General features: G+C 43.2%; 1 protein-coding gene across 3 annotated transcripts; it reads right to left on the bottom strand.

Annotated features, from left to right (window-relative positions):
- Nucleotides 1-354: 354 nt before the first annotated feature.
- smarca4b (SWI/SNF related BAF chromatin remodeling complex subunit ATPase 4b) lies at nt 355-26,998 on the bottom strand. Of its 3 annotated transcripts, none has more exons than XM_028974416.1 (34): nt 26,806-26,998; nt 25,039-25,229; nt 24,826-24,958; nt 23,781-24,206; nt 23,582-23,677; nt 23,242-23,500; nt 22,847-22,973; nt 22,581-22,754; nt 22,231-22,404; nt 21,199-21,369; nt 20,984-21,034; nt 19,926-20,056; nt 19,793-19,847; nt 19,057-19,175; nt 18,803-18,950; nt 18,166-18,329; nt 15,593-15,659; nt 12,831-12,941; nt 12,173-12,415; nt 10,479-10,592; nt 9,749-9,856; nt 9,502-9,588; nt 7,596-7,642; nt 7,347-7,513; nt 6,976-7,139; nt 6,557-6,784; nt 6,155-6,232; nt 5,862-6,080; nt 5,000-5,268; nt 4,053-4,161; nt 3,884-3,985; nt 2,882-3,008; nt 2,355-2,491; nt 355-1,199 (listed from the first exon to the last, which is right to left on the bottom strand). In XM_028974416.1, the coding sequence occupies exons 2-34, from the start codon at nt 25,225-25,227 to the stop codon at nt 1,143-1,145; spliced, it is 4,851 nt and encodes a 1,616-aa protein (XP_028830249.1). In that variant the 5' UTR covers nt 25,228-25,229; nt 26,806-26,998; the 3' UTR covers nt 355-1,142. The 3 variants fall into 3 exon arrangements, with proteins under 3 accessions (XP_028830249.1, XP_028830246.1, XP_028830250.1); XM_028974413.1 differs by having other exon boundaries at nt 25,039-25,233; XM_028974417.1 differs by lacking the exons at nt 25,039-25,229; nt 26,806-26,998 and having other exon boundaries at nt 23,781-24,737; nt 24,826-24,963.
- Between the last annotated feature and the right edge of the window lie 767 nt (nt 26,999-27,765).

Raw genomic sequence — 27,765 nt, forward strand, 5'->3', positions numbered from 1 at the left:
ATTAGTGGAATTGGACTTATACCATATGCTTTTTGGTAAAATTTCAAGGTATATAAAAAATCTGCTGGAATAAGTGAAGAATTCTTCCCTGGAGAAAAAAAAAGATAGAGCAAACAAAGCATGTTATGGCAACATTGTAGCCATGTTATCAGGAACATTTTAGCCCCAGGCATTTTATTATCCTTTTTATTTTGCTTTTACTTAAAAATAAATTCAAATAGATTTTATATATTGCCCCCTATGTTTGGCTGTATTCGTACAGATTACCATACATTAAATAAATTACCTGAATAAAATATGTATCTATTCCAGAATATAAGAGGTAATGAATAAAAATGTAACACACACTGGACATTAAGATCGCAAGTGATTCCACCATTTTATTTGTGTTTTTGATGCACCACAGCACATGACGTTCTCTCTAAGAGCAGCTTGTGCAGCGTACAGATTAACGACTACAACACATATCTAATCTGTCATGCAGACGCAACACTCACATCACACACAGGAGAGTGTGCAGGTGGCGCTTCACTACAGGTACTTTGGATGGATGAGGACACCGGAGCAGACCAACCAGGATATAGTATCTCATTAAAACTGCTGCAATACAAAAACAAAAAGTTCCACTTGGGTTCTTAAATATTAGCAGTACAAATAAAACAATCACGTGCCAAACAAAATTATACGTTCTCAAGTTTAAAAATGAGCATTTTAATTCACAAATTCATTCACAGAACTAATAACGGCCACATAAAGGAAGATCTATGAACCTAAATGGTGTTGAAATGAATGTACAGAAGGCAGAAGTCTTGTCTTTTTTGCTTTTGACTGAAGTTCTACAATGGACAATGTAGATGCTGCAGTGGTGTCAGTGGAACCTGTAAGAGCGACAAGAACACCAATACTGGACACAGTTAATCATAAATCACGAGGCATTGAATGTAAAATAGCCTTTAAGTGAATTTTTTGAGAAAAAAATAGTTCATTTGACTAATTTTTCAACCCTAACGAGCACCAAGACAAAAAGCAGCGTCTACATATATACACCTACATTTTCTACCCTTCGTACAAATGTCAGTTTCACACAATGAACAATAACTTGATGGGCACTTGATGTTCTTCTGTGATTGGTCAGGGAGGGTTCAGGTTTTTGGCCTGGAGCTCTTGCAGTCTTCCTCACTGGCGCTAGCCGAGCGCTCCTGAAACCCAAGCACATTGTCAACTTTTTTACACAATATCCATAAGATTGAAAATGTATGCAAATGATTCTTTTTTTCATTGGGTTACACCAGATGATGTGATGGACAAATTTAAACAGCTAATTTTGTGATGCACACCAAACCAAAATGGAAGAATCAACTTGAAATCTGTGGAAAAAGTTTTTTTGGTGGGGCAATGGTTGGCCTAGAAGGTTGCCGGATCAAATCTCTGAACCGCCACGGTGCCACTGAGGTCCCTTTGATCAAAGTACCATCCCCACACACACTGCTCCCCAGGTGCCTGTCATGGCTGCCCACTGCTCACCAAGGTGATGGTTAAAAGCAGAGGACACATTTTGTTGTGTCACCGTGTGCTGTGCTGTTTCTCCTGCACAGAAACGTTTTACTTGGAAGTACCAGAAAAGCTACTTTGGGAATTCTAGTCTGTACGGTGGCTAATCAGATATTTTAAGTACAACTGTAAAAATTAAGCCTTTCGTCTCTGCTGGTACAATACTTAGCTCCACCCACCCATGTGTTGAAAAAAAAGCCAAAACAAACAGTTTTTCATCTACAGAGTTGCTGATTTCTGCTAATTTTGATGTCACCTCTAAAGCACAGTGTCCTTTTTGATAACAACGGTGACGCTATTGGTTCTATTTATGGTCATCCTGCCCCTGCCTGTCTCTACACAGGTTTCATATCAGGATCATCAGGTCAGGATCATCTGAAACCTTGTTTGCACAGATGGCTGAATGGATGAACTTCATTCAAATGAACATTTTATGAAATGAAGTCCTTATCAAAACAACTTCCCATTACAAAAGGTCTCGTAAAATCAACTGTGAACAAATTAAAACAGAGCACGGCCTCTGCGGAGCCACCACAGGTCTGGTGCACCTGCTGGTTGGAGCAGTGTGCGGGGACAGTACTTTGCTCAGTGGTTCCTTGGTGGCTCGGGATTCGAACTGGAAACCTTCCGATTGTGGGTCAGCTTCCTTGCCCACTAGGCCACCACTGCCCCCACTAGGCCACCACCATGTTACGTGGTAAATACAGCTCCTAGTTTAACCATTTGAACCTTAGATTTTGTGTGTATATATAGATATAGATATAAAATGATATTTTGCATGCTGCATATGCAGGAAGCCCCACCTCCTCCTGTTCTTCCTCAGTGTCGTCGTCGCTCACCACTGGCTTGACTCTGCTGCGCCCGGTCCGCCTACGACCTTTCCCTCGCTCCACAGCCTTCTCCTTACGGCCCAGCTTTATCTTCACCTTGACCGAGTGCGCTGCCAAGTACACACACACGATAAATCCGGCAAAACTAACCTTCTGTGTTATTTGCACAGGCTAATACAGGCTATAAAAAGCTTTGTACAATTGTTCCCAAATGGACTAATCAGCATAATGTCATGAACTGGGCCACATTTTCCAATCAGCTTATCAAAGCCTACCGAAGCATATTTCACCGCATGGTACCACCTTCACTCAACCCTACCTGCTTTTCACACCAATCAGCTGTCAATCAGCTCAAATAAATAATTTAATCTAACTTCACCTAAAGTCCGTTTTGTCTTTATCATGGGTAGACCACAGAGTTTCATACAGTAGGTTTACAGGTTTCATACAGTAACAGTGCGGTGATGTTTCAATGTCAAAGAATCTACAGATGACCTCACATTCCGACTCTGAGCCTTCGTCAGCCTCCTCTTCCTCACTCTCCTCCCCTTCACTTTCCTCCTCCTTCTCAATTTTCTGCCTCAGACTGGTGAAGACTGACTGCAGTACAATGGAGTCCTCATAAATCTGCTCACACACACACACACACACAGACACACACAAACACATACAAATGCTTCAATGTTATATCATGTTTGAAGTTTCTGGTGCAAAAAACAGCAAACGTTTCAGTAATTCCAAAGGTTTAAATAATAAAAAAAAAGAAGTGTGCATGGGATACTTAAAGGCTTTATTAAGACCTCTGCATGCAAATGAACACAGTTTTGCAGTTCTGTTACATTATGATCAATACAGAAAAAAAGCGAGACTGACGTTAATGCAGCTTTATTGGTTAATTTCAGGCATGTGCACAAATAGACCCTAAGTGAATAGACAAGTGCCCTTTTTTCCAAGACAATATTTTAATTTTCCAATGACCTCAATCCCAAATTAAAAGCATATCCAGGCTCAGCACCAGTGTTTTTTATAACAACACAACTATTTGAGCACCAGCAGGTCAGCAGTAGACTACAACAAGTAAACTAGTCTCCTCTGTCACACAACTGGAATAATTACATGATCATTAGTCAATGCGAACATATTAACAAGTCAGAAACATCTGCCTGGAGCACATGTTTTATTAATCCACTGTTCAATCCACTTGTCCAGCATCACTTCAAGATAAATGAAAAATACACATTTCTTTGTGTATTCTTTCTAAATTACATTATACAATCCCCACTACACCACCAGTGCTCATTGACTTAATTTGGTTAAAGTTACACTTCTCTTTTGAGCACCTGCAGCCCAAAATGTCTGTGTCAACGGCACAATTTTATCAAAAATGTAAGAGCCATCAAGATGTAGAACATTGTAAGGCCCGGAGTTCATTTATTTGCGATTGTGTGTACAGGTACATGTATTGTTCTGTGGTTTTGTATGCAGTGTGTGTGTGTTCTTACCAGAGAACCTTCCAGGTTAAATGTCTGAGCGTTCTGACACAGCAGCAGCACGTCCCTCTCCAGGTCATTCAGGCTGCGGTACCTGTGGCTCCGAATCTTTTCCTGAAGAGGCAAAAATAAACAGTATGTGTGTGTGTATGTGCGCATGTGCGAAGGTCTGCAGCATTACCTTGATCTTCCTGAAGTCTACTGGTTTGCGGATGAGCTCGTAGTACTCAGGCAGCTCTTTGCGGGAGGGCAGCTGAATGAAGACTTCGCTCAGCTGTCGGCCCGTGGTGCTGGAACAGACAAAGCTACACCTGTTAGATCTCTACCTGCAGCTGGAAGCAGGATTTCAGTCCCATCACCATCCCGGTCACATGACCGGTGAACCTCAATACTGTCCAAATGGTCAGTTTCTTAATTTGTCAAAATTGCAGGAATTTGATACGCTCACTCTGGAAAGTCATCACCCCATACAATCTGAATGGAAAGTGCCTCCATTGACACCTTCAATCTGTAGCCTAACATCCTGCTCATGTCCTGAGACTCTTTACCACACTACGCAAGATGTAGTCAATTAATTACCTGCAAAATGTGCAATTCAATCAATTTACAGCACTAATCTTTATGTCTAACTAAAAGTAATACATGGCACATTTAATGTTTAATTAAATTGAAATCTATTAATATAATAAATTCAGTGACTTAATAGGACAATTAAATAATCTTAATCTGGCCCTAGGAGATGCCTAGCAGAAAGTTGAAATTCAGAAACACCTGATTTTATCTATTTAAATGTTTCAAATGTTTGTTTTTAAGACAAAAAGTAAGCATGCTGTTACACTAAGTTACAATAATAATATTTAAGAGATTTATCTGTATTAAATACAATGCTTCTTCTTGGTATACTCACCAAGGTAAATGAGCTGTCATGCTTGATTCTTTTTAATCTTATTGTTTGTGATGCTGTAGTTATGTAAATTGTAGAAGAAATGGACAAACTAAAGGTTGATTCGTGTCCCTGTCCTAGCGAAACATGGTCACTAGTGGCCACCACCTGGTCTTTTTTGGTTTTGAAGTGTAACTTTTCAGCATGACTTGAGTAAAGAGTGTGGTTTGTGAATTTTGCAGCACCTGTCCTTGTATTTAATGACGGCATCCATAATCCTCTTCATTTTCTTGGTGAGGGACGGAGGGTTGGGGGACAGCTTCTCAGCAGGGGGGCGCCCACGCTTTCTCTGCCTCTTGCTGTCGTCATCCTTCTCCCTCCACCCGCGCCCTCCACCCAAACCCGAGGTGGACGGTCCAGACAGGTCGAGGTCACGGTTACGTTTCCGCTTTCTGGTCGTCTTTTTGTGCCGCACCTCCTCCTCGATCTCCTCTAGAGTCCCCTCCTCTATGGCCTGGGAAGTAAATGGGACAAATACGGAAAAATCAAGCTGAGAATTTGCAAAAGACATATATTCATATATACAGCACATAATTTGGTTATATTATTACATGTTGAGCTTCCAAACCAACGTGAAAGCTGAACAGAGAAATGTTCATTATCATACAAACCAAGCCTCAATATTTTTTTTACGTTCTTCAGTATTCAAAACCATATAAGGAGTCAGCAGGTGTCGAGTGATTAATAATTTGACATTTTATGGCACTCCTAAATGGCAATGCAGATTGAGTACCAGAAACTATTGATGCTCTGGACTGTTCTTCCCAATCCAGCACAAGCCCCTGACAACCACAGTTTAATTGGGATCTGATGATTGTTAACAACCTAAACAACCTTCTGTCAGAGGGACATCCAGATACAGGATTGGGAACCCCGCTCTAGATGTATATCCATCATAAATGGATATCCATCATATATGTTACAATGCTAGAAAATGAAGGTCATCTGGGACAAAAAACAATTAGCTGGAAGCATCTGCACTTGTTCTGATTTAGGTTTTTCAACCCTGTTGGCCAGCTGGAGGTTTACATCTCCATAAGGCCTGACCTTGAGCCACTGTTTCTCAGTGAGCGAGTCGCTGTAGTCCACTTCCTTGCGTTGGCGTGACCCACGACCAAACATCTTCTCCTCTTCCTCCTCACAGGTGAGCCGCTCCACCTCGGCGTCATCCTTCATGATCCAGGTGGGCAACTCGTCCTCCTCCATCAATCGGGGCTTACGCTTGGGGTTACGAGCCTCTTCGCGACGTCGGTCCAGGTCCATGCGCTTGGTAGAGGAAAACAGTGAGATTTAATCAAGCTGAAATGTGACCCATGACCTCAGAGCAAAATGCCACACACCATGAACTGATCAAACTCTTCTTCACTCCTGGCAATCATCTGGTTGACTGTCTCATCATCTGGCACCTCATCTTCCTCCTGGACAAGGAAGAGAATGAAGGGGTAAAGGTGTGCATACATAATATATAACACAGTAAAACACAGAAGCGTTTTCAGAAGGTGTCGCAGAAACATTGTAAACCAACAGGTGTAAATGAACACACAATATTCAATGTCATATAAAGAAGCACCACTAGATGGACTGAGCAAGCAAGCTGTATTATTCTTAGTACATTGTATAATTTAGACTGCCTTCTTGTGGTCTACAAATGCTATGATTTCATATACTGCATGTTTAATTTAAATGGAGGCTAATACACACACACACACACATATCCTAGGTATATAGAAACCTGAATATACCTCATCCTGCTCCTCATGTTCTAAGATGGCCTGAAGGAAAGCTCGGCGCTCGTGGCTGGACGATTTCTGGTCAAACATTCCAGCTTGGATCACCTTCTGGTCAACATTCAGCTTGTACTTGGCAGCAGCCAAGATCTTCTCCTCTACACTGTTGACGGTGCAGAGGCGGAGAACCCGCACTTCGTTCTGCTGTCCAATGCGGTGAGCTCGGTCCTGGGCCTGCAGGTCCTGGAGGGTTGGTGGGAGGAGGAGTCAAATTGAAGGCAAAAATTGCCCTTATCGAGAGCAACTTTAAATCAGTAGTTATAGGGACAGTTCCCCTGGAGAGTGTCTTGCTTGTTGGTATTTATTTATCTGAAATTGTGACATACTGGGAGACTGTATACGTTATGAGCTTATAAGCTGAGATGGCGGCATACCTGGTGGGGGTTCCAGTCACTGTCAAAGATGACGACGGTGTCGGCTGACTGTAGGTTGAGTCCCAGTCCCCCCGCCCTTGTGCTCAACAGGAAAATAAAGTACTGGGACGCTGGGTCATTAAAGGTCTTTAGAAGCATACCACGGTCTTCTGCTTTAGTGGTACCTGCAGAAACACAATATAGAGGAGATCTACCTAGACAACTGTATTTTTGTAATTGCAGGTCTGAATTTGGTCCTTATTAAATTCACCCAGATCCTCACACTTGTCCATTTCTCCTGCTTCTCCACCTCAACGTCAAGAACTGACTGTTCAGCACAAAAAAGCAGATTATCAATGTTCTTCACATCATCTGTCAGGGGTTTCTCTTACCATCCAGACGCAGGTACTTGAAGTTCCTGTAAGCAAAGTAATCCTCCATGATGGTCATGAGGGACGTCATCTGACAGAATAAGAGCACCTTGTGGTTGGTCGCTCTCAGCTTGGGCAGAATGCGATCCAAAACCTCAAACTTCCCCGATGCACGGTACAGGTCAGGGCTGGTGGAAGTACAAGGTTACTGATGGTTAGTAGTGATCATCCATGAAGACCAGGTAACTGTAAGCATCGTGAGACACTCACCCTTGCACAATGCCTCCAGAAAAACCCAAATGCTCAGAAAATGACTCCTGGGGAGAGCAACAAAAATGATTAATGTCCATGAAATTAAGTCACACTTGACGTGTGACTTCAAGATAAATTTCAAACCATCAGCACCTAATTGTATTGAACATGGGTCCATCTAGAGTTGTTTTTCAGAAAAATAAACACATCAACAAATTTAGCATGACACTGGGGACCCACATGGGACCAGGCTGTTAGCTAGGAACATAGAATATTTGTTCTTACTGGGAAATATCCCATCAACTTGTTGGACCAGAAAGTTCACAAAGCATTTATTCTTGTACAAGTCAGCACAGCAGTACAGGATTGTTCATTTTATGCACTAGATATTAGAAGGCAGTATTAGTACAGAGAGAAAGAGCGAGCGAGTAGAACTTTCCATTATGCGTCAGCATTTCTTCAAGGTGTTTGTGTTCGTTAACAAGTTCAGTTGTATCTACGAGACCTTCAGCGTTGCCAGTCTGCAATGATACACTCCTGAAATCTGAACGAAGTTCAGACTGACACAGATGCGATTAATGTGATACTCATATATGAAAAGATAAAAATATGATGACTATGATTATATGCTAGTTAGTTGAATATAATGGAATATAATGAGTAAAGTACAACAGTATATTAATAAAGAGAAAATGGATATAAATGAATAAAGGATAACATAAAATGAAATTCCCTAACAATATTATATGCAGATATGTACAGTCGTGACCAAAAGTTTTGTAAATGACACAAATACTGTTTTTCACAAAGTTTGCTGCTTCAGATCTTTTTAGATCTTTTGTCAGTTGTTTCTGTGGTGTATTTAAATATAATTACAAGCATTTTCAAAGGCTTTTATTGACAATTACATCAAGTAAGTTTCAATGGTTTTTAGGCAAAATTGTGAGTGAGCCCACTCTCTTGGATGAAAAGCAGCCCCACAAATGAATGGTCTCAGGATGCTTTACTGTTGGCACGAGACAGGACTGATGGTAGCGCTTATCTTATCTTCTCCGGACAATCATTTGTCCAGATTCCCCAAACCTCACAAAGGGGCTTCATCAGATAAAATGACTTTATTCCAGTCCTCAGCAGTCCCTGTACTTTTTGCAGAACATCCGTTGTCCTTGATGTTTTTCTTGGAGAGAAGTGGCTCTCCAAACCATCCTCCAGAAGTATTCTCCTCACTGTGCATGTAGATGTACTCACACCTGCCAGCTGCCATTCCTGAGCAAGCTCTGCACTGGTTGCACCCCGATCCTGCAGCTGAATCATCTTTAGCAGATAGTCCTGCCGCTTGCTGGACTTTCTTGGGCACCCTGAAGCCTTCTTCACCACACTTGAACTTCTCTCCTTAAAGTTTTTGATGATCCGATAAATAGTTGATTTAGGTGCAATCTTAGTAGCAGCAATATCCGAGCCTGGGTAGCTCTATTTATTTAACGCAATGATGACTGCACGTGTTTCCTTGCAGGTAGCCATGGTTAGCAGAGGAAGAACAATGATTTCAAGCATCACCCTCCTTTTAAACATCTGCTATTCTAACTCAGTCAGCATGACAGAATGATCTCCAGCCTTGTGCTCCTCAACACTCTCACTTGTGTGAAAAAGCAGGTCCTTTTGTGGAAGGGCTGAAATGCAGTGGAAATCATTTTTTTGGAATTCAGTTCAAGAGGGACTTTGCAATTCATCTGATCACTCTTCATAACATTCTGGAGCATATGCAAATTGCCAAAATAGATACGGAAGCAGCACACTTTGTGAAAACCTGTATTTATCTAATTCTCAAAACCTTTGCCACAGACTATAGATTTGATCAATTATTACAATTTTTATTAATCATCTATAATTCCTTCTTCTCGGTGCAAGTGCTGAATTGATGTACCTCGATCTGTTGGAACATGTACGGGTGGTTGCAGATCTTCCTCAGCTGCATGATGGTATTCATCAGGGTTTTGGTGCCACCTTTTCCCTAGAAAAAAGGCCACAACAACATCAGCAACTTACATCTGAGTAATTAATACCCTGATGTCTTTAACTATCATTTCACCCATACTATATTTTTGGTGTACTATTCACAGATGCACGGGCATTATTAATAATGACAGCAAATACATATGAAGATTTCAGACCTTCTTGTCCTTCTCAGAGCCATCGGTCAGCAGAACCCCCTTGGCTTGCATGTGTCTGTACAGGACCTTCTGCAGGGCTGACATGTCACACTTTATTACGTACTCCACCTGTCAGAACACATTAAATGAAAGTTGAGAGAAACATGATACTGATCAGTATCTTCACAAAGACTATCAATACATATCACCATTTTCCATTTAAAAACAGACCTAAATAACAGTCATTCATGATCATATTTACATTTATGCCATTTATCAGACGCTCTTATCCAGAGCAACTTACAATCAGTAGTTACAGGGACAGTCTCCCCCTGGAGACACTCAGGGTTAAGTGTCTTCCTCAGGGACACAATGGTAGTAAGTGGGATTTGAACCTGGGTCTTCTTGTTCATAGGAGAGTGTGTTACCCACTACGCTACTACCACCCTACATATAAGGCAGCACTACAAGAAAACTTGCCACAAATTTTCAGGTGATCAATATATTTCTATAGATTTGATATCAACCCCTTGTGGTCTCTATAAGCTCACTCACTCTGTTTCCTATTAGGTCGTGGACACTAGGCAGAGGGCAGGGACTCCAGCCCATTGCAGTTTATTAAAGTAATATTAAACTAAATGATTTTTCAGAACCATGGGTTATTTGAATAGATCAATGCCTCACTAACTGGCCTAGAACCAGCACGAGGTTCTACTGTCTGAAAGACCACACCATGTGCAGCGTCATGCACCTTCTCCGGCAGCTGAGCCTCCACTTCCTTCTTCAGTCTTCTCAGCAGGAAGGGTCTCAGCACCTTGTGGAGACGGCGAATGATCAGAATTGTCTCCTCCTCATTCAGATCGACCTGAGAGGAGAGGAGGTTGCAATAAAAAAAAAAAATCTGAGCAGTTTTCAGAATCATCCAATACTGGTCTTCCTAGCCATGTTTTGGTCGTTAGAATAATAAAAGGCTATTAAAAAATGGACATGGGTCGAAAGCGTGCCTATGGGGCAATGGTGGCCTAGCGGTTAAGGAAGCGGCCCCGTAATCAGAAGGTTGCCGGTTCGAATCCCAATCCGCTAAGGTGCCACTGAGGTTCCACTGAGCAAAGCACCGTCCCCACACACTGCTCCCCGGGCGCCTGTCATGGCTTCCCACTGCTCACTCAGGGTGATGGGTTAAATGCACAGGACAAATTTCACTGTGTGCACTATGTGCTGTGCTGCTGTGTATCACATGTGACAATCACTTCACTTTACTTAAGGTAATGTCTTGTATTTGCCTTTTATTTTTGGACATTTGTATCAAAGAAGATCCTGCAGCATCAGAGCCAGATCTGCCAGGTTAAGGGACAGCTTGTACCCTCAGGCTGTCCAGCTCCTCAATACCACATTGTCCCCAAGATTATCCACATCCCCTTAAACACCTCTGAAGCCTTAAATGATCTACAGCCACCTGCACATAGCAAACTGAACAGTACTGCACTCTGCATCTCTCACCACCTCACAATGTGCTGCTGTATTATTATTATTATCATCATCATACTATCATTTCATGTCACATTACTATTACTATTATTATCATATCATATTAAATAATGTATACACTATATATACTAAATATACCTATACAATTATATATCATCATATTGTCTAGTTGTCTCGACCTGCACTATATTGGTGGGATATCGGTGCACAATGTCCCTTTTTTGTGTCTTTTTGCACACTGTGAATCGCTGAAGCTTCGCAATTTTGTCTCTCTGTGTACTTATATATGGTGAGATGACAATAAAGTTAACTTTGACCAGGAACATTATGGGAAATAATCAATATGATCTAAATGCTTGTGAAATGAAAAAGGACTCATTCTACAGAAAAAAAGGAAAATCTGTTCAATGATTTTCCAGAATCAAGGGTTATTTAATACATCAATGCCTCACTAACTGGCCCAGAACTGGCTCACTGTGTCACACAGATTATTATTTGGCTGCAAATGTTTTATCAGAAAACAAACAAATTCAATATTCCTGTGTAATGATTCATTATGTGTATCTGTGTTTCTCATCATTTACCTAATTTATACAATTATCTCAAGAAGATCATTTGGTGAGTTTCCACCTCTATTCTGTTCAGCATGCTCCACCTTGAATCTATAAGTAATATATAACATTAAATATATAATGTGTGGCTCACTGCAGGTTAATGTGGAGCCTTTAAATCTGGGGGCTGAGGATAGAGTTCTGGGGTTACTACAAATAATCGAAACATTTTTAGCGTAGTAAGTATTAAATGAAAACTGGTTTTGTGGATGTAGTACAAATTTTGTACTGCAACCAACCAGCAGGGGCACTGGACCTGTTCAGGTTTCACTTTTCAGAGGCAATGCATAGACCATGAACTACATTCAAATGACATACGATTTTTTTTTTTTTTAAATAGTCCAACCTTCTCTCCAGTCATGGCAAACGGGGCGTTGAACCACTGCTCAAATGTGCTGCAGCTCTTGAAGATGGTGGGCAGTAGGAAGTTGAGGAGAGCCCACAGCTCGGGCAGCTTGTTCTGCAACGGCGTCCCCGTCAGCAGCACCCGTCGTGGTGCCACGTAGTGAGTGTTCAGCACCTGCGTCAGCTTACAGTGGTGGTTCTTCATGCGGTGGCCCTCGTCCACGATCATGTACTTCCAGCGGATCTGCACACAGGAAATGGAACAGGAGGTGACAGGTTGTCATACTGTGCTGACATTCTGAACAATCTATGAGAGACACCATCAGGCCACTGACTGTGGGGGCCAGCCACCTGAAGCCCTCCGAGTTCTGCCCAGTCACCTACCTTCCCACGTGAGTGGCCAAAGCGCTTATGAATACATGAGAACATGGACAGAGGTGTAGGGACAGAAGACACAGCAAGCACATCCTTTTCAGTTCTGCTACACTCTTCATCTGATGGACCTTCGTTAAGTGAAAATGCAGTGTGAGGAAGTTCAGGACAACACATGATTCTCTTCTTTTTTTTGCATAACTGGAAATGTAGTCCACAATGTTCTAGTTTAGCCAGGATGGGAGGGAACCATGCAGTGGGGAACCGGTCTCTAGGTGAGCCATTACCTTGGCCAGAATTTGCTTGTCTTTGATGATGTACTCATAGGTGGTTAGGAGAACATTAAACTTGCCACTGCGCAGCTGGGGAACAAAGGCTCTTCGAGCTGCTGGAGATCCCTAAGGAAAAAACATGTAAAGAAGGAATATATAAATAATACAGGGCTGTGCAGTAGGTTTATGCATGTTGATATGTAGAGATGTTGTAGAAGAACTGGAGGTTTGTTTCTTCCAACATTGTAAACTAATAAATATAACAAATCTCCTACAAGCAAATGATGGAGAACAATTGTATTGCTGCTCACAGAACAATGGGAGAACAGAATCTCTTTCTCCACACACATTGTGTCATTGTTTAATGAAAATAAGGAACCTGCAATAAATGCTTTCAGTAAATCAATATTGGTTTTCACTGGTTTGCATTGTTGCCTATGACATTATCAGCATTTTACAGCATTTATAACATCTATGACTTTTGCACTGTACCATCTGATTTAATTTCTACTATATAGTGACACATTTAAAACTGTGGAAGAAAAATATTGAGGAATGTCTGCTGGATGGTTATCACTCCAGCCCAGGTGTTTTTTAATGGCTGAATGATGGGTGTGACAGGTTGTGAATCCATGTGGGTTGGAACGAAATAGTAGTGAAAAGATAGCAGCAATAGGATTACCCATGTGAAGATATGACCTCAAGAGATTTGGTATAAAAGAAGAATAGGAGAGGGCCAAGCAATGAGCCCTGAGGGACACCAGTCGATAGTTTGTGAGGTGCACATGTGGTTCCCTTCCATGTCACCTGGTTATATCTATCCTACCAATAGGAGGCTATCACTGCAATGCCGAGCCTCTAATACCTAGACTCCTAAAGATGGTCAGGAGAGTCTTGTGGTTTACTGTCAAATGTTGCAGAAAGGTCCAGAAAGATTAGCACTGATGACCATTTTGCTGATCTACCAGCTTTTAATTTCTTTGTAATGGACAGAATAGCATTCTCTGTTGAGTGGGCAGTTTTGAAACCAGACTGATTTGGTTCCTGAGGGTTTTATAGGTAAGGTAGATAAAAAGCTGATTACAGATGCCATGTTCTATACGTTTTAAATAAGAGAGAGACTGGTCTATAATTGGAGATATCAGAGGGATTGTTGGTCAATGTTATGTTCCAGTGTTATAGATTATAGTGCTAAAACTGTTATGAATAGAGATAAGATTTGAAATAAACAGCTCAGTCGATATTGCTATGGAGAACAATCTTCCCATAGCAGACCACCGATTAGAATACTCAAGTGCCCGAATTAATTTCATCATCAAATCAATGTACTTGTATATTAGATTCACTTCCTACAAGTTTCCAAGTAGCAGCCGATGTTATAAATCCTATTCTTAAAATTATTAATTTGTCACTTAGCACTGGCCACATACCAAGTTCATTCAAGGTAGCAGTCATCAGACCCAGATTAAAAAATCAGATCTGGATCGCAGTCATCTTTCAAACTATAGCTCAATATCAATCCTCCCATTTTTAGGAAAAGGTCATTACCCAGCAGCTGTGTGCTGTACCTACACAGCAACAACATTTGTGAAGTATATCTATATCATTATATAGACCTCATCATAGTACTGAGATGGCGCTGGTTAAAGTAGTTAATGAAATGCTGTTGGCTTCTGATTAGGGCCGCATCTCAGTGCTTGTCCTGCTTGACGTTTGTGTTTGACATTATTAATCACACTATTCTCCTAGACAGGTTATAGAATATTGTCGGGATTAAGGGAATAGCCCTCTCCTGATCGGTAAACTGATCGGACATGGTGATTCATCTAATAAAATGGAGTTTGGTGTTCTACAAGGTTCTGTCTTAGGTTGCTATTTTCCTGATATTTTACCTTTAGGTCACATCATTCGTAAACACGGTATTTCTTTTCTATGCTATGCCAACAACACACAGTTGTATTTATCAGCAAAGCCAGATGAGAGGCAGCAGCTGAAAAGAGAATTTTCTGAAGGACATAAAACTGGATGCTCACAAACTTTCTTCTGTTAAACCCTGTACTTAGGCATCATGCAGCCAGAAATATGCTGTCTGACTACATCATAACTCTAGATAGCCTTTCTATCTCACCAAGTACAAAAGTAAAGAATCTAGGTGTCCTTATTTGCGTGTAGATAATATGAAAAAATAGCACTCTTTCAATTTAGAAATATTGCAAAGATAAGAAATATGATCTCAATGCATGATGCAAAAAAGTTGGTCAACGCCTTTATAACATCAAGGTTAGATTACTGCAATACAATACATTACTGTCTGGATGATCTAGTAGGTGCAAGAGTAAACTCCAGTTAGTCAGAATGACACAGCCAGAGTTCTAATTAGAACCACAACATTTGACCACATCACCCCAGTGTTACAACCCATGAAATTTAGGATTAACTATAAAATCCTACTTTTGACCTATAAAGCACTTAATGGTCTCACCCCGCAGTCCCCGAGTGAACTTTTAGTTATTTATGATCCACCACACCTCCTGCTTTTGAAGGGTGCGGGGTCACTACTGGTACCCAAAGTACAGAAGGTCACAGCTGGGAGCAGATACAGGAATTCAATAGAGGAATACTGAGATGTAGAAGAAACAATGGTGTGAAGCACCAGGCTCTAGATAGCATGATACCCACACATGGCAGACGTTCTTCCAGGACCAGGGTTGGAAAACACTGATTTGAGATGACATCAGGTGGAAAACGTATAGTTGTGTTTTGGGATCATCACTCACCTTGTAAGAGACCTTCACGACCGAAGGTGCCCACTTGTCAAACTCATACACCCAATTGGAGAGAGTTCTGCAAAATAAAAACAGGACCATAGAAACAAGCCTGAAGCAAGCTAACCAATCAGATAAACTCCTACTATTTCTACAAAATGAGTGTCTTCTGATGAAACATAAGACAATGTGCTTTTTCATTTCGAGCTGACCTAAACGGTATTGAAGTAATAAAGCAATGTGCCAAATTTGCTTGTTTAATAAGAAATTTGAATTTAGACAATGAAAATTTGGCAATAGCAAATGTTGCAAAATTATTCAAACAAAAGACATTGATCAGCCTCAATGTGGAGGCTGCAGCATGATCTGTTGTAATATTGTAAAAGCGTTGGGCAGTGGTTGGCCTAGCGGGTAAAAAAACGGAAGTGTAATCAGAAGGTTGCCGAACTGAGTAAGGTACCGTCCCAACACACTGTGCCCTGGACGCCCACTTATGGCTGCCCACTGCTCACCAAAGGTGGTGGGTTAAAAGCAGAAGACACATTTCATTGTGTGCAGTGCTGCAGTGTTTCACAATGACAATCACTTCACTTTCACTTTATAGGTGTGAGAATCACATTTTCTGTTCTATTTTGCATGATAATCACATTTCATTATTGTGTTTGAATGTTAATGTTTATCTAAATCCAAGATGCTCCCAGTATGAAACTTGTCTAACTGGGGGGAAGAACGTAAACCATCTCTACGAAGTGCACTATTCCTGACCCCAGGGGGCGTCCTTCCTGGCCCATGACCACAATGGAGGTGAAAGAGGACGGCAAGGTCCTGGTCCATCACGTCTAGGGCTGCCTCCAAAACAAAGAGCTCACACCCTTGCTGACTCTTTGTTGGGTTTTCCGCGCAGGACAGCGTCTCGAGCAGCGTGCAGCAGGAGGCTTGAAAGGGGGTTAAGGTTCACCAGGGTGCCCCAGGAGGAGGCGCGATTGAACCAGAAAGCCCCAGCAGCCTGCTGAATGCCGCCATAAAGCGTGGGTGGGGCCAACCCCAGGATGTTTGGAGAGCGGAGTCCTGGCGGGAAGGTTCGCTCCATCAGAAGCTGCGATGGCGGCTGCCGTTGGGTGCGCTGCTGTTGTTGGAGCATGCACTGCTGTTGCTGCAGTATTGACTGCGTGATGGCCTCCTGCACCAGGACGCTGGTGCTGCACCTGCAGTTGCACCGCTTCTCCTTGGGGAGCAGTCATCCATCAGACGAAGGGAGCGGGCAGAAGGAGCTACAGGGGATGGGTGCATGGTCGGGATCATTGAGGTCATAAACAGGAGCAGAGGAGGGCAAGGCAATAGCAAGTGCCTGCGAGGCCAAACAAAAGAAAGCAGTCCGAGAGCAAACGCAAATGTCAAGGGAAAGGCTTAGCAGCGAAAGACAGTACGAAGCTTGAATTACGAGCGAGCAAAAATCAACATGGCTCCCAACAATTCATAGTGCACACCGACCCTGTATACACACGCTTCCGGGTTGGCATCCGCGTGTACAACAGTGCACCCCGTTCGGTTGCGGCGGAGGGCCACCGGCCCGGTAGTCGTGACACTAACCATAAAGCCTTTCAGGAGGATGCTGTGTCCTAAAATTACGGAACTTTTCTAAACGATGGCAGCGCAGTGAAATTGGGCAGGTAATTAGTGGAATCAAGTGAAAAGCAGCAAATTACATTTACCCACATTATTGTAATTGAGAGGTTTTTTAAGGTGTTTTTGAAAAAGGCCATTTAACGTTTACTCAGTTACATTTTTACCCACATATTTTACTAAATTGGAAAACCCCCCAATAGTGTGTACCAAATATAATAAATAAAAACTGGAAGAAAATTGCGCAGGGAATTCGTGAGAGGCATATTTCTCAGACCGTGGACAGTAGTGCCTCACTATGAAACAAGTGCTGGGTCCTAGAGCCAACCAATTTCCAGCAAATCAAAAAAAGGAAAGGCCTACACAATAGCCAATCAGAAAAAAGCATTATTGTATTCTCTAAAAACTCTTTCAGTAGTTACAGGGACCCCCCCCCCCCATAAAACACATTACATGCAGTGATAAATGTTCTGGCCAAGTGTCCCCCTCCACGCTGCCTTTCAGCAACAAGCAGCAGCAAATCATCAGGTTGAGATGATAATCAAGTTCAAGCCCTTTAAAACACTTTTTTTTGTTTTATTTAGATTTTCTTTTCATTTCATTTATTTTGTTTTCACTTCAGCTCAGTGAAGCACTGAATGCACCAACACATTTTCAGGGAGTTAGATTTCTTGTAGAATTGTGCTTCAATTAACCAGATTGTTATTTAATCATTTATAAGTGAGTATTGCCTATATGGACAGAAGAAAAAAGTGAACCTGCAAAACTGTGTTGTTAAATACGATGGAGTCGAAAATGTGGTGCACCTAAGACAAAACGTGCAAAAGGTTAATCTAGAGACCTGAAAGAGTGTTTTTTTTCAAGTGTGTGTTGGTGTGCACTGCCCTGGGTGATTAATCAAACAACTTATGGATGATAAAGCACTGTATGTTGATTGGAATGGCTGTCTGTGAAACACTCACGAGAGCGGGACAATGATGATGTAGGGCCCATTGAGGCGCTTGTACTCCATGAGGTAGGTGATGAGAGCGATGGTCTGGATGGTCTTGCCCAACCCCATCTCATCAGCCAGGATCCCATTAAGGTTGTTATTGTAAAGCGACACAAGCCACTCCAGGCCTTTAATCTGCCGTAAAAAATGAAAAACATTACCCTGTTACAAGTCCTGTGTATCCAACCTGTTGCATGCCTGAAAGGAAGGAATGGACGCAGATTTCTCTCACAGCTGAAGTGTACCTATGATGAAAATTACAGACTTCTCTCATCTTTTTAGTGCATACAGTGGTTGCCCCCCTATATGCAATATAGCCCAAGAAGATGGTGCATTGGAAGGGCCCAATTGTGCCAAAAGTGCCCATTTTCTGCCTGGTATATTATACTGAATTTCCCTAGAGATGTATACTAGTGATTTTAACCATTGACCCACTCAACAGATCTCCAAACAAACTGTATGTGATTTATAAATGCCCATAATATACATAATATAAAACATTGCTTTTCAAATTTTTGGAAATAAATAAAAAGCATTGAAAGGGGTTTTGTGGAAGTGACTGTGAGACTGTACCTCGGTGTGGGCCCTGGCCCAGCTGTCAGTTCTACCTGGTATTGTTTGAGCTGTCCATTGATCAACAGGGCTGACTGCTTCTCCACCCGCTCAGTGACAGCGTGGGCAACAGAGTAGTACGACTGTAAGCCACGAGCAAAAGCGGCACTTCCGTACTCATCATCTACATCCTGCTTAGCATGTCTGCAACATGAAACAACACACTCTTCTATACAGGTTCATGGAAAAGACATAAAACCCGAGATCAGTCTTAAGTGTCCCTGGAAGACACCTTTGAAGACCCTCTTACTCAATGATGTGACGGACATCCACCTCTGACACATCCTCGCTGTCCGGATCGGGGATCTTCTTCTTCTCGTCGAGGGACACCGGGACCTGAGGGGGAGGCAGTTGTTCTTCTTCTTCCTCCTGCAGAGTCAGAAGAGTTTCCATGAGTAGGTCAGGATACAAGAAAGAAATATCATATTTCATAATGTTCGCACACGGCACAGGTTTAAATTATCCAGAAGGAGGTAGTGGGCTCCTCCAATTTAATAAAATTTAGAAAAACATAATTAAAGATTGTGTTCTGGGTGACAAACCCACAAAAAGGGTAGTCTCTCTTCTTTAAGATTTTCTGATCTACCTTCTGTAGTACCTTACACTATAGACAGGTGTTAAAAATACACAGAACGCTTGCTCATGATCTGCAAGCACACTGAATGTTATATAAATCCCTCCTTATGAATGCAGTGGTGGTAAGGAAGCAGACCCGCAATCAGAAGTTTGGCGGTTCGAGTCCCATGCCACTGAGGACACAAATGCAGAGGACACATTTCGTTGTGTGCACTGTGTGCTGTCTTTGCTGTCTTAAAGGACGACGTCCACAAATCTTGCATGTCTGCATCATTACTTTTACAAATATGTATATAAATATAAGCCTTCTGCCTTATTCTGTCCTGGTGACGTTGGTTTGAAGGCAACCAAATCAAGTTAAGTATCAACTGTGGGATTTTTTTTTTTGCCATTTTACTACATGTACATACCTCCTCTTCTTCTGATCCAGAATCCTCACTATCTGATCTTGGCACGACCTCATATCTAACACATACGCAGAGAAAACATTAAACATTTAAAAAACATCCAGCTCCAACCAAGAGGAGATTTAGGCTCACGCACCCCGGGTTCATCTCGAGCCAGGTCTCCAGTTGACCAGCTTTGGGAGCATCCACCCCCGTCAGGATCTTCCCACTGTCCACGTGGATGACCTTTACTGGCAGGTCGCTCATCTGGCTGGTCTCATCCAGGGGCTACAAGAAAGTGATGGACAGGAGGGATGAAATTAATAAATGTAACAGCATCCCAGGCAGTAGACTATTACAGCATATCTTATGTTGGCTTCTGTGATTCTCACCATGTCAGATTGAAATAATGAGTGTGAGTCAACCCGACAATGCGGCTATGAAGCAACACGCCAAAGTAGGTAAGAAAATGCTTCACCCAACAAGACCTGTTCATCCTTTCAATCGTTCCGATTCAAACTACTCCAGAACAGGGTAACCAACTTTCTCAACCCCAAATGAGGGACACCTTCTTCCTGTACAGATTCAGCTGCAGTGTAGAGATTGCGTTCGGCAAGGCAACTGAACCACTGCATTATGGGATATTCTGTTTCAGGCATGTCAAACTGTACAGATTCAGCTGCAGCGTGGAGCTGTCCTGGGCAGGACAAATCAAAGTCATCCATATTTCGGGATGTCCTGGACAATTCGGGACGGTTGGCAACCCTGCTCAAGAATGTTCAGAACTCAAAATTTTGATTGGCAGTTAGGAACAACATTCAGTCTCCACAAGAGTAGGACACCTTGGTGCTAAATCTACTCAATAGGACAAATAGGACAAGTAGGATGGAGGTGTTGTTCACAAATTGATGAGTCTTCACAATCTGTGTATTAATGCAATGCCAGTCAGGCTTCCGTGGAGGATCTCAGAGTCTGAGATGTTGATGGATCCAGAGTTTTAACAGCTGGAATGTTGGAATTCCCTCCACCAAGGATGGGATTTGATCTCAAAGTTTGTCTGTAGCGTGGTGACATTTTTACAAAAATATATTATGTATAAGTGGAATTCATCATATGTCATGATGATTTTACTATGTAAAAAGGAATCATGCTTGCTACTGACTGTTGTTCTCTGCTTTACTGACAAACAGGTGAGAAGGTGCAGCTTTTCTTCACCTCTCCATCTGGGCCCAGAGCTACAGGCTGGCCCTCAGCATTCTCCAGATTCTGTGATGAAAAAGAAAAAAACATACACATCACCAACGGTCCACAAATCAAAAACAGATATGGTAAGACTCAAGTGGGCTACTGTCATTGTACCGCTGCTGACCTGACCAGAATTCATTTTTAAATGAAATTACACACTGCTCTCAGGTCAGGCCAAAATTCACCTTCTTCTTTTTCTTCTTCTTCTTCTTCTCCTTTAGTGCCTGCACGGCCTTGTGGGCGCGCACAAGCTCGGTGAGGCTCGCCACGTACTCGTCTGTCTGCTGCAGCAGGTAGGCCAGGCGCTTGTCCTTCTTCTGGTCGATCAGCTTCCTGTAGCCCTCCTCGTCCTCAGCCTGCAGAACACATACAGGTGAGCGAGTTAACCTGCGTAATACATACCTTCATGGAATTTGTATATGCATATTAGGAATGTCAAAATAGCATTTTCTTCAAATCAATATATTCTTATGGTATAAGTGTATCATGACACCTGGCATAATAGCTGTAGGAGACCACAAGGGGGCGACATAAATCCCGCCGGTCATGGCTGCCCACTGCTCACAACAGGTGATGGGCTAAACGCACAGAACTCATTTCGTTGTGCATCACAATGGCAATGAAAATAATCGTACCTACAATAAATCAAAACACTCATGTCTTCAGTTACCCAATCTATACTTGTATTGGGCTGAAGGGTTAAATTATGACCTTTTCTACAAGTTCCCAATGTTTGGAGACTGCATGTTTTTCTATGGTTTCAGCTGTGTTCTTTTGTTCAGTGTAAACTGGAATAATATTTTTTTGGAATACTGGAATAATAATTATTGTAACTGAATGTTTGCATGATCCAGGCAGCTCTATCTAGTGGCGTGTTCTTATATTTTTATAATGGATGCAGGTAGCATTTAAAGTGATGACAATATGAAAAAGTAGTGGTAGTAGCCTAATGGGTAACACACTCGCCTATGAACCAGAAGATCCAGGTTCAAACCCCACTTACTACCATTGTGTCCCTGAGCAAGACACATAAACCTGAGTGTCTCCAGGGGGAGACTGTCCCTGTAACTACTGATCGTAAGTCGCTCTGGATAAGGGCGTCTGGTAAATGCTGTAAATGTAAAATGTAAATATGAATGTTCCTAAGTACAAAGCTATTTCATCTAGATATAATGCGGCCCAGAGTAAGCGTGTGAGTGTATGACCCATGACCTCACCATCAGCCTCCTCATTCTCTCCTTCTCGATGCGCTCGTTCTCTTTCTTCTGCTCACGCTCAGTGTTGGTGTGGTAGGTGGCCACAGCTTTGGTCAGCTTCTGAATCTTGCCAGTGATGGAGCGGTGATACTCCTTAAAGTCTTTAGCATGCTGCAGGATACTGTTCAGGTATTCCTGTCCACAATGGGGAAAGAAACAGTCAAATTGTGTATTTTATAGCTGGTGTGCTTATATTTTCCCTGAATACATAATTCCATAATTAATAGTCAATTATAGCCCCAAAAAAAAGCCTGTTCCTAAAGAAAATTCAGTATAAGATGGAAGAACAATTCATTAACGGACGGAATGACCTGATGTTTCTGTCGCCGCTTGCGCTCTTGTTCGATCTTCTGCTGCTTCTCCAGCTTCTCCGTGATGCGGGCCTCTCGGAGCGACTGACGTTTGCTGCGTTTGTAGGCTTTCGCGTCCGGCGCCGTCTCCAGGGCCGTGTCCCGCCGCATGCACACCACCACCTCCTGCCGCAGCTGCACCAATGGAGGACATGGCGATAATGAACATTATTGATTTTATCCATATCATTACATATAACAGGTCTTGGAAAAGACATTTGGATAACCTGTCTCTGGAAGTTAAGCAGCCGCAGGGCTTTGAGCTCAATTGTGGCTTTTGTGCGCAGGTCACCGGCCAGGGAGCCCGGAAGGTTCTCCAGCTCCTGGATCCGGTGGGTGATGCGCGCCTCCAACCTGACATGAGGCACAAATGAGAACGAGAGCAGCAGAGACCCCAAGCATTTTTATTCATGGTTTTGGATGTTCAGTAGCCTCTGCAACGATGTTCAAAGATGTTCAAGAAAACTCGTTTATTCACATGACCAGCTTGTGGCCAATCGTTCATATATTACTAGTGCAGGGTAGTATATCATTATTAGAAAATAATTATACCACGAATGTAGCGGCGGGAATTTAGTGACTGTAGTTGTGAGTTTGATATGGTGATGCACGTTCTGTGTACCTGTACTCCCTCTCCTGAAGGATCTCTACAGGGTCCAGCCCGCACGGCTTCTGAATTGGCGTGATGCGGTTCTGCTTCTGCGGCAGCGACACCGTGGGTGTGGCCTGGGCCAGCTGGCCCGGAGACTGGGTCTGGGGTGGCATGACGGGTGAGGCGGCGGGGGGTACGGTCGTCGGGGAGGGCGAGGGTCTCCCTGTGGGCTGCGGGGGGATCAGTTTCTGTGGGGCGTTGGAGGGCGTGGCCGCGTTCACCATAGGTCCTTGAACACAAGAAGAGCAACGCAGGTATTGCAGTGCCAACGACTGAGTGTAGAATATTAATTTAGACCTGTGCTTCTCACCCTCGGGCCAGGTTTTAAGAGGTCCGTTGGGAGGCTGTCCCTGCATGCTCGGAACACCAGAGGGCCCAGGAGGAGGCATGCTGAGACCCACCATTCCTGAAGACCATAAAAATGCAACACTGTGATCCTCCCTGCTGATTAATGGACAGTTTATGTAGGTTTTAAAAGAGCCTCTTCCGGTATTGACCGTTCCTCTCACCATGAGGTCTGTTGTAAGCTGTGCCCAGTGGCCCAGGGCCTGGACATGTGCTGGGGGGGACAGTGGGCAAGGGCTGCTGCTGTGGCATGCCTGGCATGGGTCTCTTGCCCTGCACAGCCATCTGGAGGTGGTCTGGGAGTGGCTGACCCCGAGCCAGCATTTTGTAGGCCATGATCTGCGCCCGCAGCTGGTGCAGTTGGTTCTGGTTGAAAGGTGTGGGTCCGCTAGTGCCCACTGAGCCACCTGAGGTGGTGGGTGCTGTGCCAGGGGCTCCAGATCGACTCTGCTGACCAGAAGCTGGGGGCTCCGAGGTCTCCAAGGGTACCGAGCCAGACCCAGAGGATGGCAGGAACGTTCCAGAAGGAGGACCTCTGGCAGGAACCGGACTGGACACATGCTCAGAGCTGCCCAGAGGTGAAGGGTAACCTAGAGCAAGATGGAAATACAGCCAGACATGGTGAAAAGGAGGAGAAGGGGAGAAACAACAGGGAAAGGCTGACAGTGCTGTAACTGTTTTTAGGAAAAAGTGAACCCTGTAACAAGAATATTGGCTTCGTATAAAAGAAAGAAAAATGTTATTTTGGTCACTTTTGGAATTTGAAGGCCATTTTGACATCTGTGAAGAGATGCTTTGCAGAAGAATTTATTGACAAGAACATGCAATCCAGCTAGCCCTGACCTGTACTTTCCGATGATAGCATTTTTAAGGGTAGTACTAATGCTTCATTTGTTCTAAGATGTTCCAAGTTCTCAAATCGCCCCACAAGTTGTACTTCCACCTTGGGAGAGCCATACAAACCATTGACGAGATCACACCATTCAACAGGCGGATATTTTCATGGTGCAATATGAGATATTTTCACATTTTCATATTCACTAGTTCATCCATCAGCATCTTCATTTTGGTCTTGGCTGTGGTGGTTGTATTAGCAGTGTAGAGTGTAGACCAGTCCTCAGCTATAAACAACAGAGGCATCATCAAGAAGGTCCAGCATCAACTCCTCACCCAATGGAGACACGCCTCCCCACTCCAGCTCATGTTTACCTTGAGACTGCTGCTCCATAGGGCTAGGTGGGGGTCCCATTCCACTGTGGTTGCCGGGTCGCATGGACACACCCTTCATTTGGGCGAAGCGGGAGTCATCGCTCATGCTCTTCTCCTGCAAGCCTTCAAGGGGCTGTGGAACACAACACAAGCTACAGATGCCTGCATCACACACGAGCATGTACTTTAACTATCAAATACAAAAAACTTTACTCTGTGCAGCTGGTGCAAGTTCTCCTGGGAGTATCCTGCTGGGCCTTGCTGTGGAATAGCATGACCTGATGAAGTGGGTGGTCCTGGACTGGGGCCCATCATGCTGTGGGTGGAACCAGGGGAGGGGCCAGGGCTGGGGGAGGGGGCTGGTCTGGGAGTCCCTCCCACAGGTGGGTCGGAGGAAGACATCGCTACCTTGTCAATTCAAAAATTATTTTCAGTGTTTTCTCAAATATTACTACAACATAAGATTTATTAATTCTATTTTAATGCACATAATCAAAGTACAGATAATACAAATAAATTCAAATATCCAGATGGCCAAAAGTCTGCTATAGACCAGTAACTGTTTGGCAACCTTTTTACTTAAAAATGGTAAAAAAAAACATTGGAACCATGATGGCTTTCAAAGAGAGAAATTACCTACTATTGCAATGTCTATTAATTAGTATTAGTTTGCTGCATCATTTTAGGGCACTGATATAAAACAAATAGATAAATAAAGAGAATTACCTCATTTACTAAATATAACAAACACTAATCAAATATGAAACATTTTGAGGCCAATATACAGTTTGTGAAACAAAAGACAATATTTCAAGAATAATTTCTAACAATTAGGAGCCAAACTCTCTTGAATCAGAATGAGAATCGAACAAGATTAAAATTGTTTGTGCATGCTGACAGATTATTGCTTTTTTATTATAAAGGTAATTACATGCAACATTTATTTAATACAGTTGTCACCTTTATATTATAAGAAACAAATGTTAGTTCTAAAATATTAAATTTACACCCTAATGTGTTACAATTGGCATAAGAGTATGAACTTTTTACTGAGAGCCCTGACTCCACTGGATCACTGGATATCTGCGGTGGAATCTGGTACCAAGCTGTCACCACAGATGCTCGACTGGATTGAGATCTGGAGAATTTGGAGACCACGTCAACATCGAGAACCCCTTGCTCAGACCACTCTTGAATGTGTGGCAGGGAGTGTTATCCTGACATCAGGGAATGCTATCTCCATCAGCAGCAATGCTTAGGTAGGTTAGGTAGGTAAGATTTCCCAGCAGAACATTCCTCTGCCTCTGCTTACCTTCTTCCCAGAGTTCATCCTGGTAGGCAACGCACACCCAATAAAGCGCAAGATGACTCTGTGACACCTTCTTCACTTTCTCCATGGTCCAGCTCTAATGCTCATGTTCCCATAGTAGGAGCTTTCGGTGGTGGACACAGGTCAGCATGGGCTGCACTGTGGGTCCTGATACCATTCTATACCAAATCTGCAGCAGCTCTTCAATTTTTTGGCAGGTCCTGACCACCGCGGACCAGAAACATCCCACAAAGAGAAAATGTTCACCTGCTGCTCATGAAATCCCACCCCCAGTAAGCAGACTGTATGTATAATGTTCTGGCCCGAAGGTCGGAGGCCGCCGTCTGGAGCGTGAGGTGAAGGGGGCGGGGCCGATAAAGATCAGAAATCGATACTTTAATTAAAGGGGATCTTGCGTAACCGCCCTTTTACGTCCCTCTCCAATTCTGCACGTGCAAACGTGACGACGTTACGATGAAAGCGCAGTCTCGGAGACTGATGTGACGCAGTGTGCGCGCCAGGGACGTCTCATCGTGGGGAGGGGGCCGGATGCTGGTCCCCGGTCCTTATCGATTCGGCCATAAATGCAACAGCGGCACGAGTAGCTTTATTCGTGTCATAGTCCACCTTTTCTTTAACTATCCGCGTGTTTGGTGCAACAACCGACTTACCCGCAGTCCGTCGGACGCGGCCGGGCTCGTCTGGTCCGCACACTACACGCAGCCCGCTGCACTCCCCGTTTCTTCCTCCGCCGAGCCGCTATGGAGCGTCCGTGTGGACAAAATGCGTCCTGGCGGCGCTCCTCTGCCGCACGGAGCTTCGCACATTTCTCTCTCGAAATGCTCTTTTGAATTTTTTAATTCAGAGCCCCGCCCCCTCGCTATCACCTGACTGCCCTCTGTGCTGCGCTGATACAGCCAGATATGCACATCCCTACACATAGATATAAAAATAGGGATCCTGAAAGGATCCCTGCACACATATATAAAACGGGGATCCAGAAAGGACCCCTAATACAAATATATAAATGGGGACCCAGAAAGGATCCCTACACTCAGATATATAAACAATGATCCAGAAAGGATCCCAACATATTTGAACAGGGATTGAGAAAGGATCCCTACACACAGATATACAAACGGGGATACAGAAAGGATCCCAACACACACATATATATGAACAGGGATCCAGAAAGGATACCTACACACAGCTATATAAATGGGGATCCAGAAAAGATCTCAACACACAGATATATAAACAGGGATCCAAAAAGCCATAAAGAAATCCAACAAGCACACATATATATAAACGGGGATCCAGAAAGGATCCCTAAACACAGATATATAAACAGGGATACAGAAGGATCCCAACACACAGATATATGAACAGGGATTGAGAAAGGATCCTAACACACAGATGATCCAGAAAGGATATATAAAGGATCCCTGCACATACAGTATAAACGGTGATCCAGAAATGATCCCTGGCTTCTTCTCTTGTCTACAAGATGTATAACGTCCTTTCTACATGACAGAGGCTATTCTGAAGATGATATTACAATGAAATGTGGCCTCTGCTTTTAACCCATCACCAGTCATGAAAGGTGCCTGGGGTAGAAGTATGTTGGGATG

Source organism: Denticeps clupeoides, chromosome 3 (genome assembly GCF_900700375.1).
Source record: "Denticeps clupeoides chromosome 3, fDenClu1.1, whole genome shotgun sequence".
NCBI lineage: Eukaryota > Metazoa > Chordata > Actinopteri > Clupeiformes > Denticipitidae > Denticeps > Denticeps clupeoides.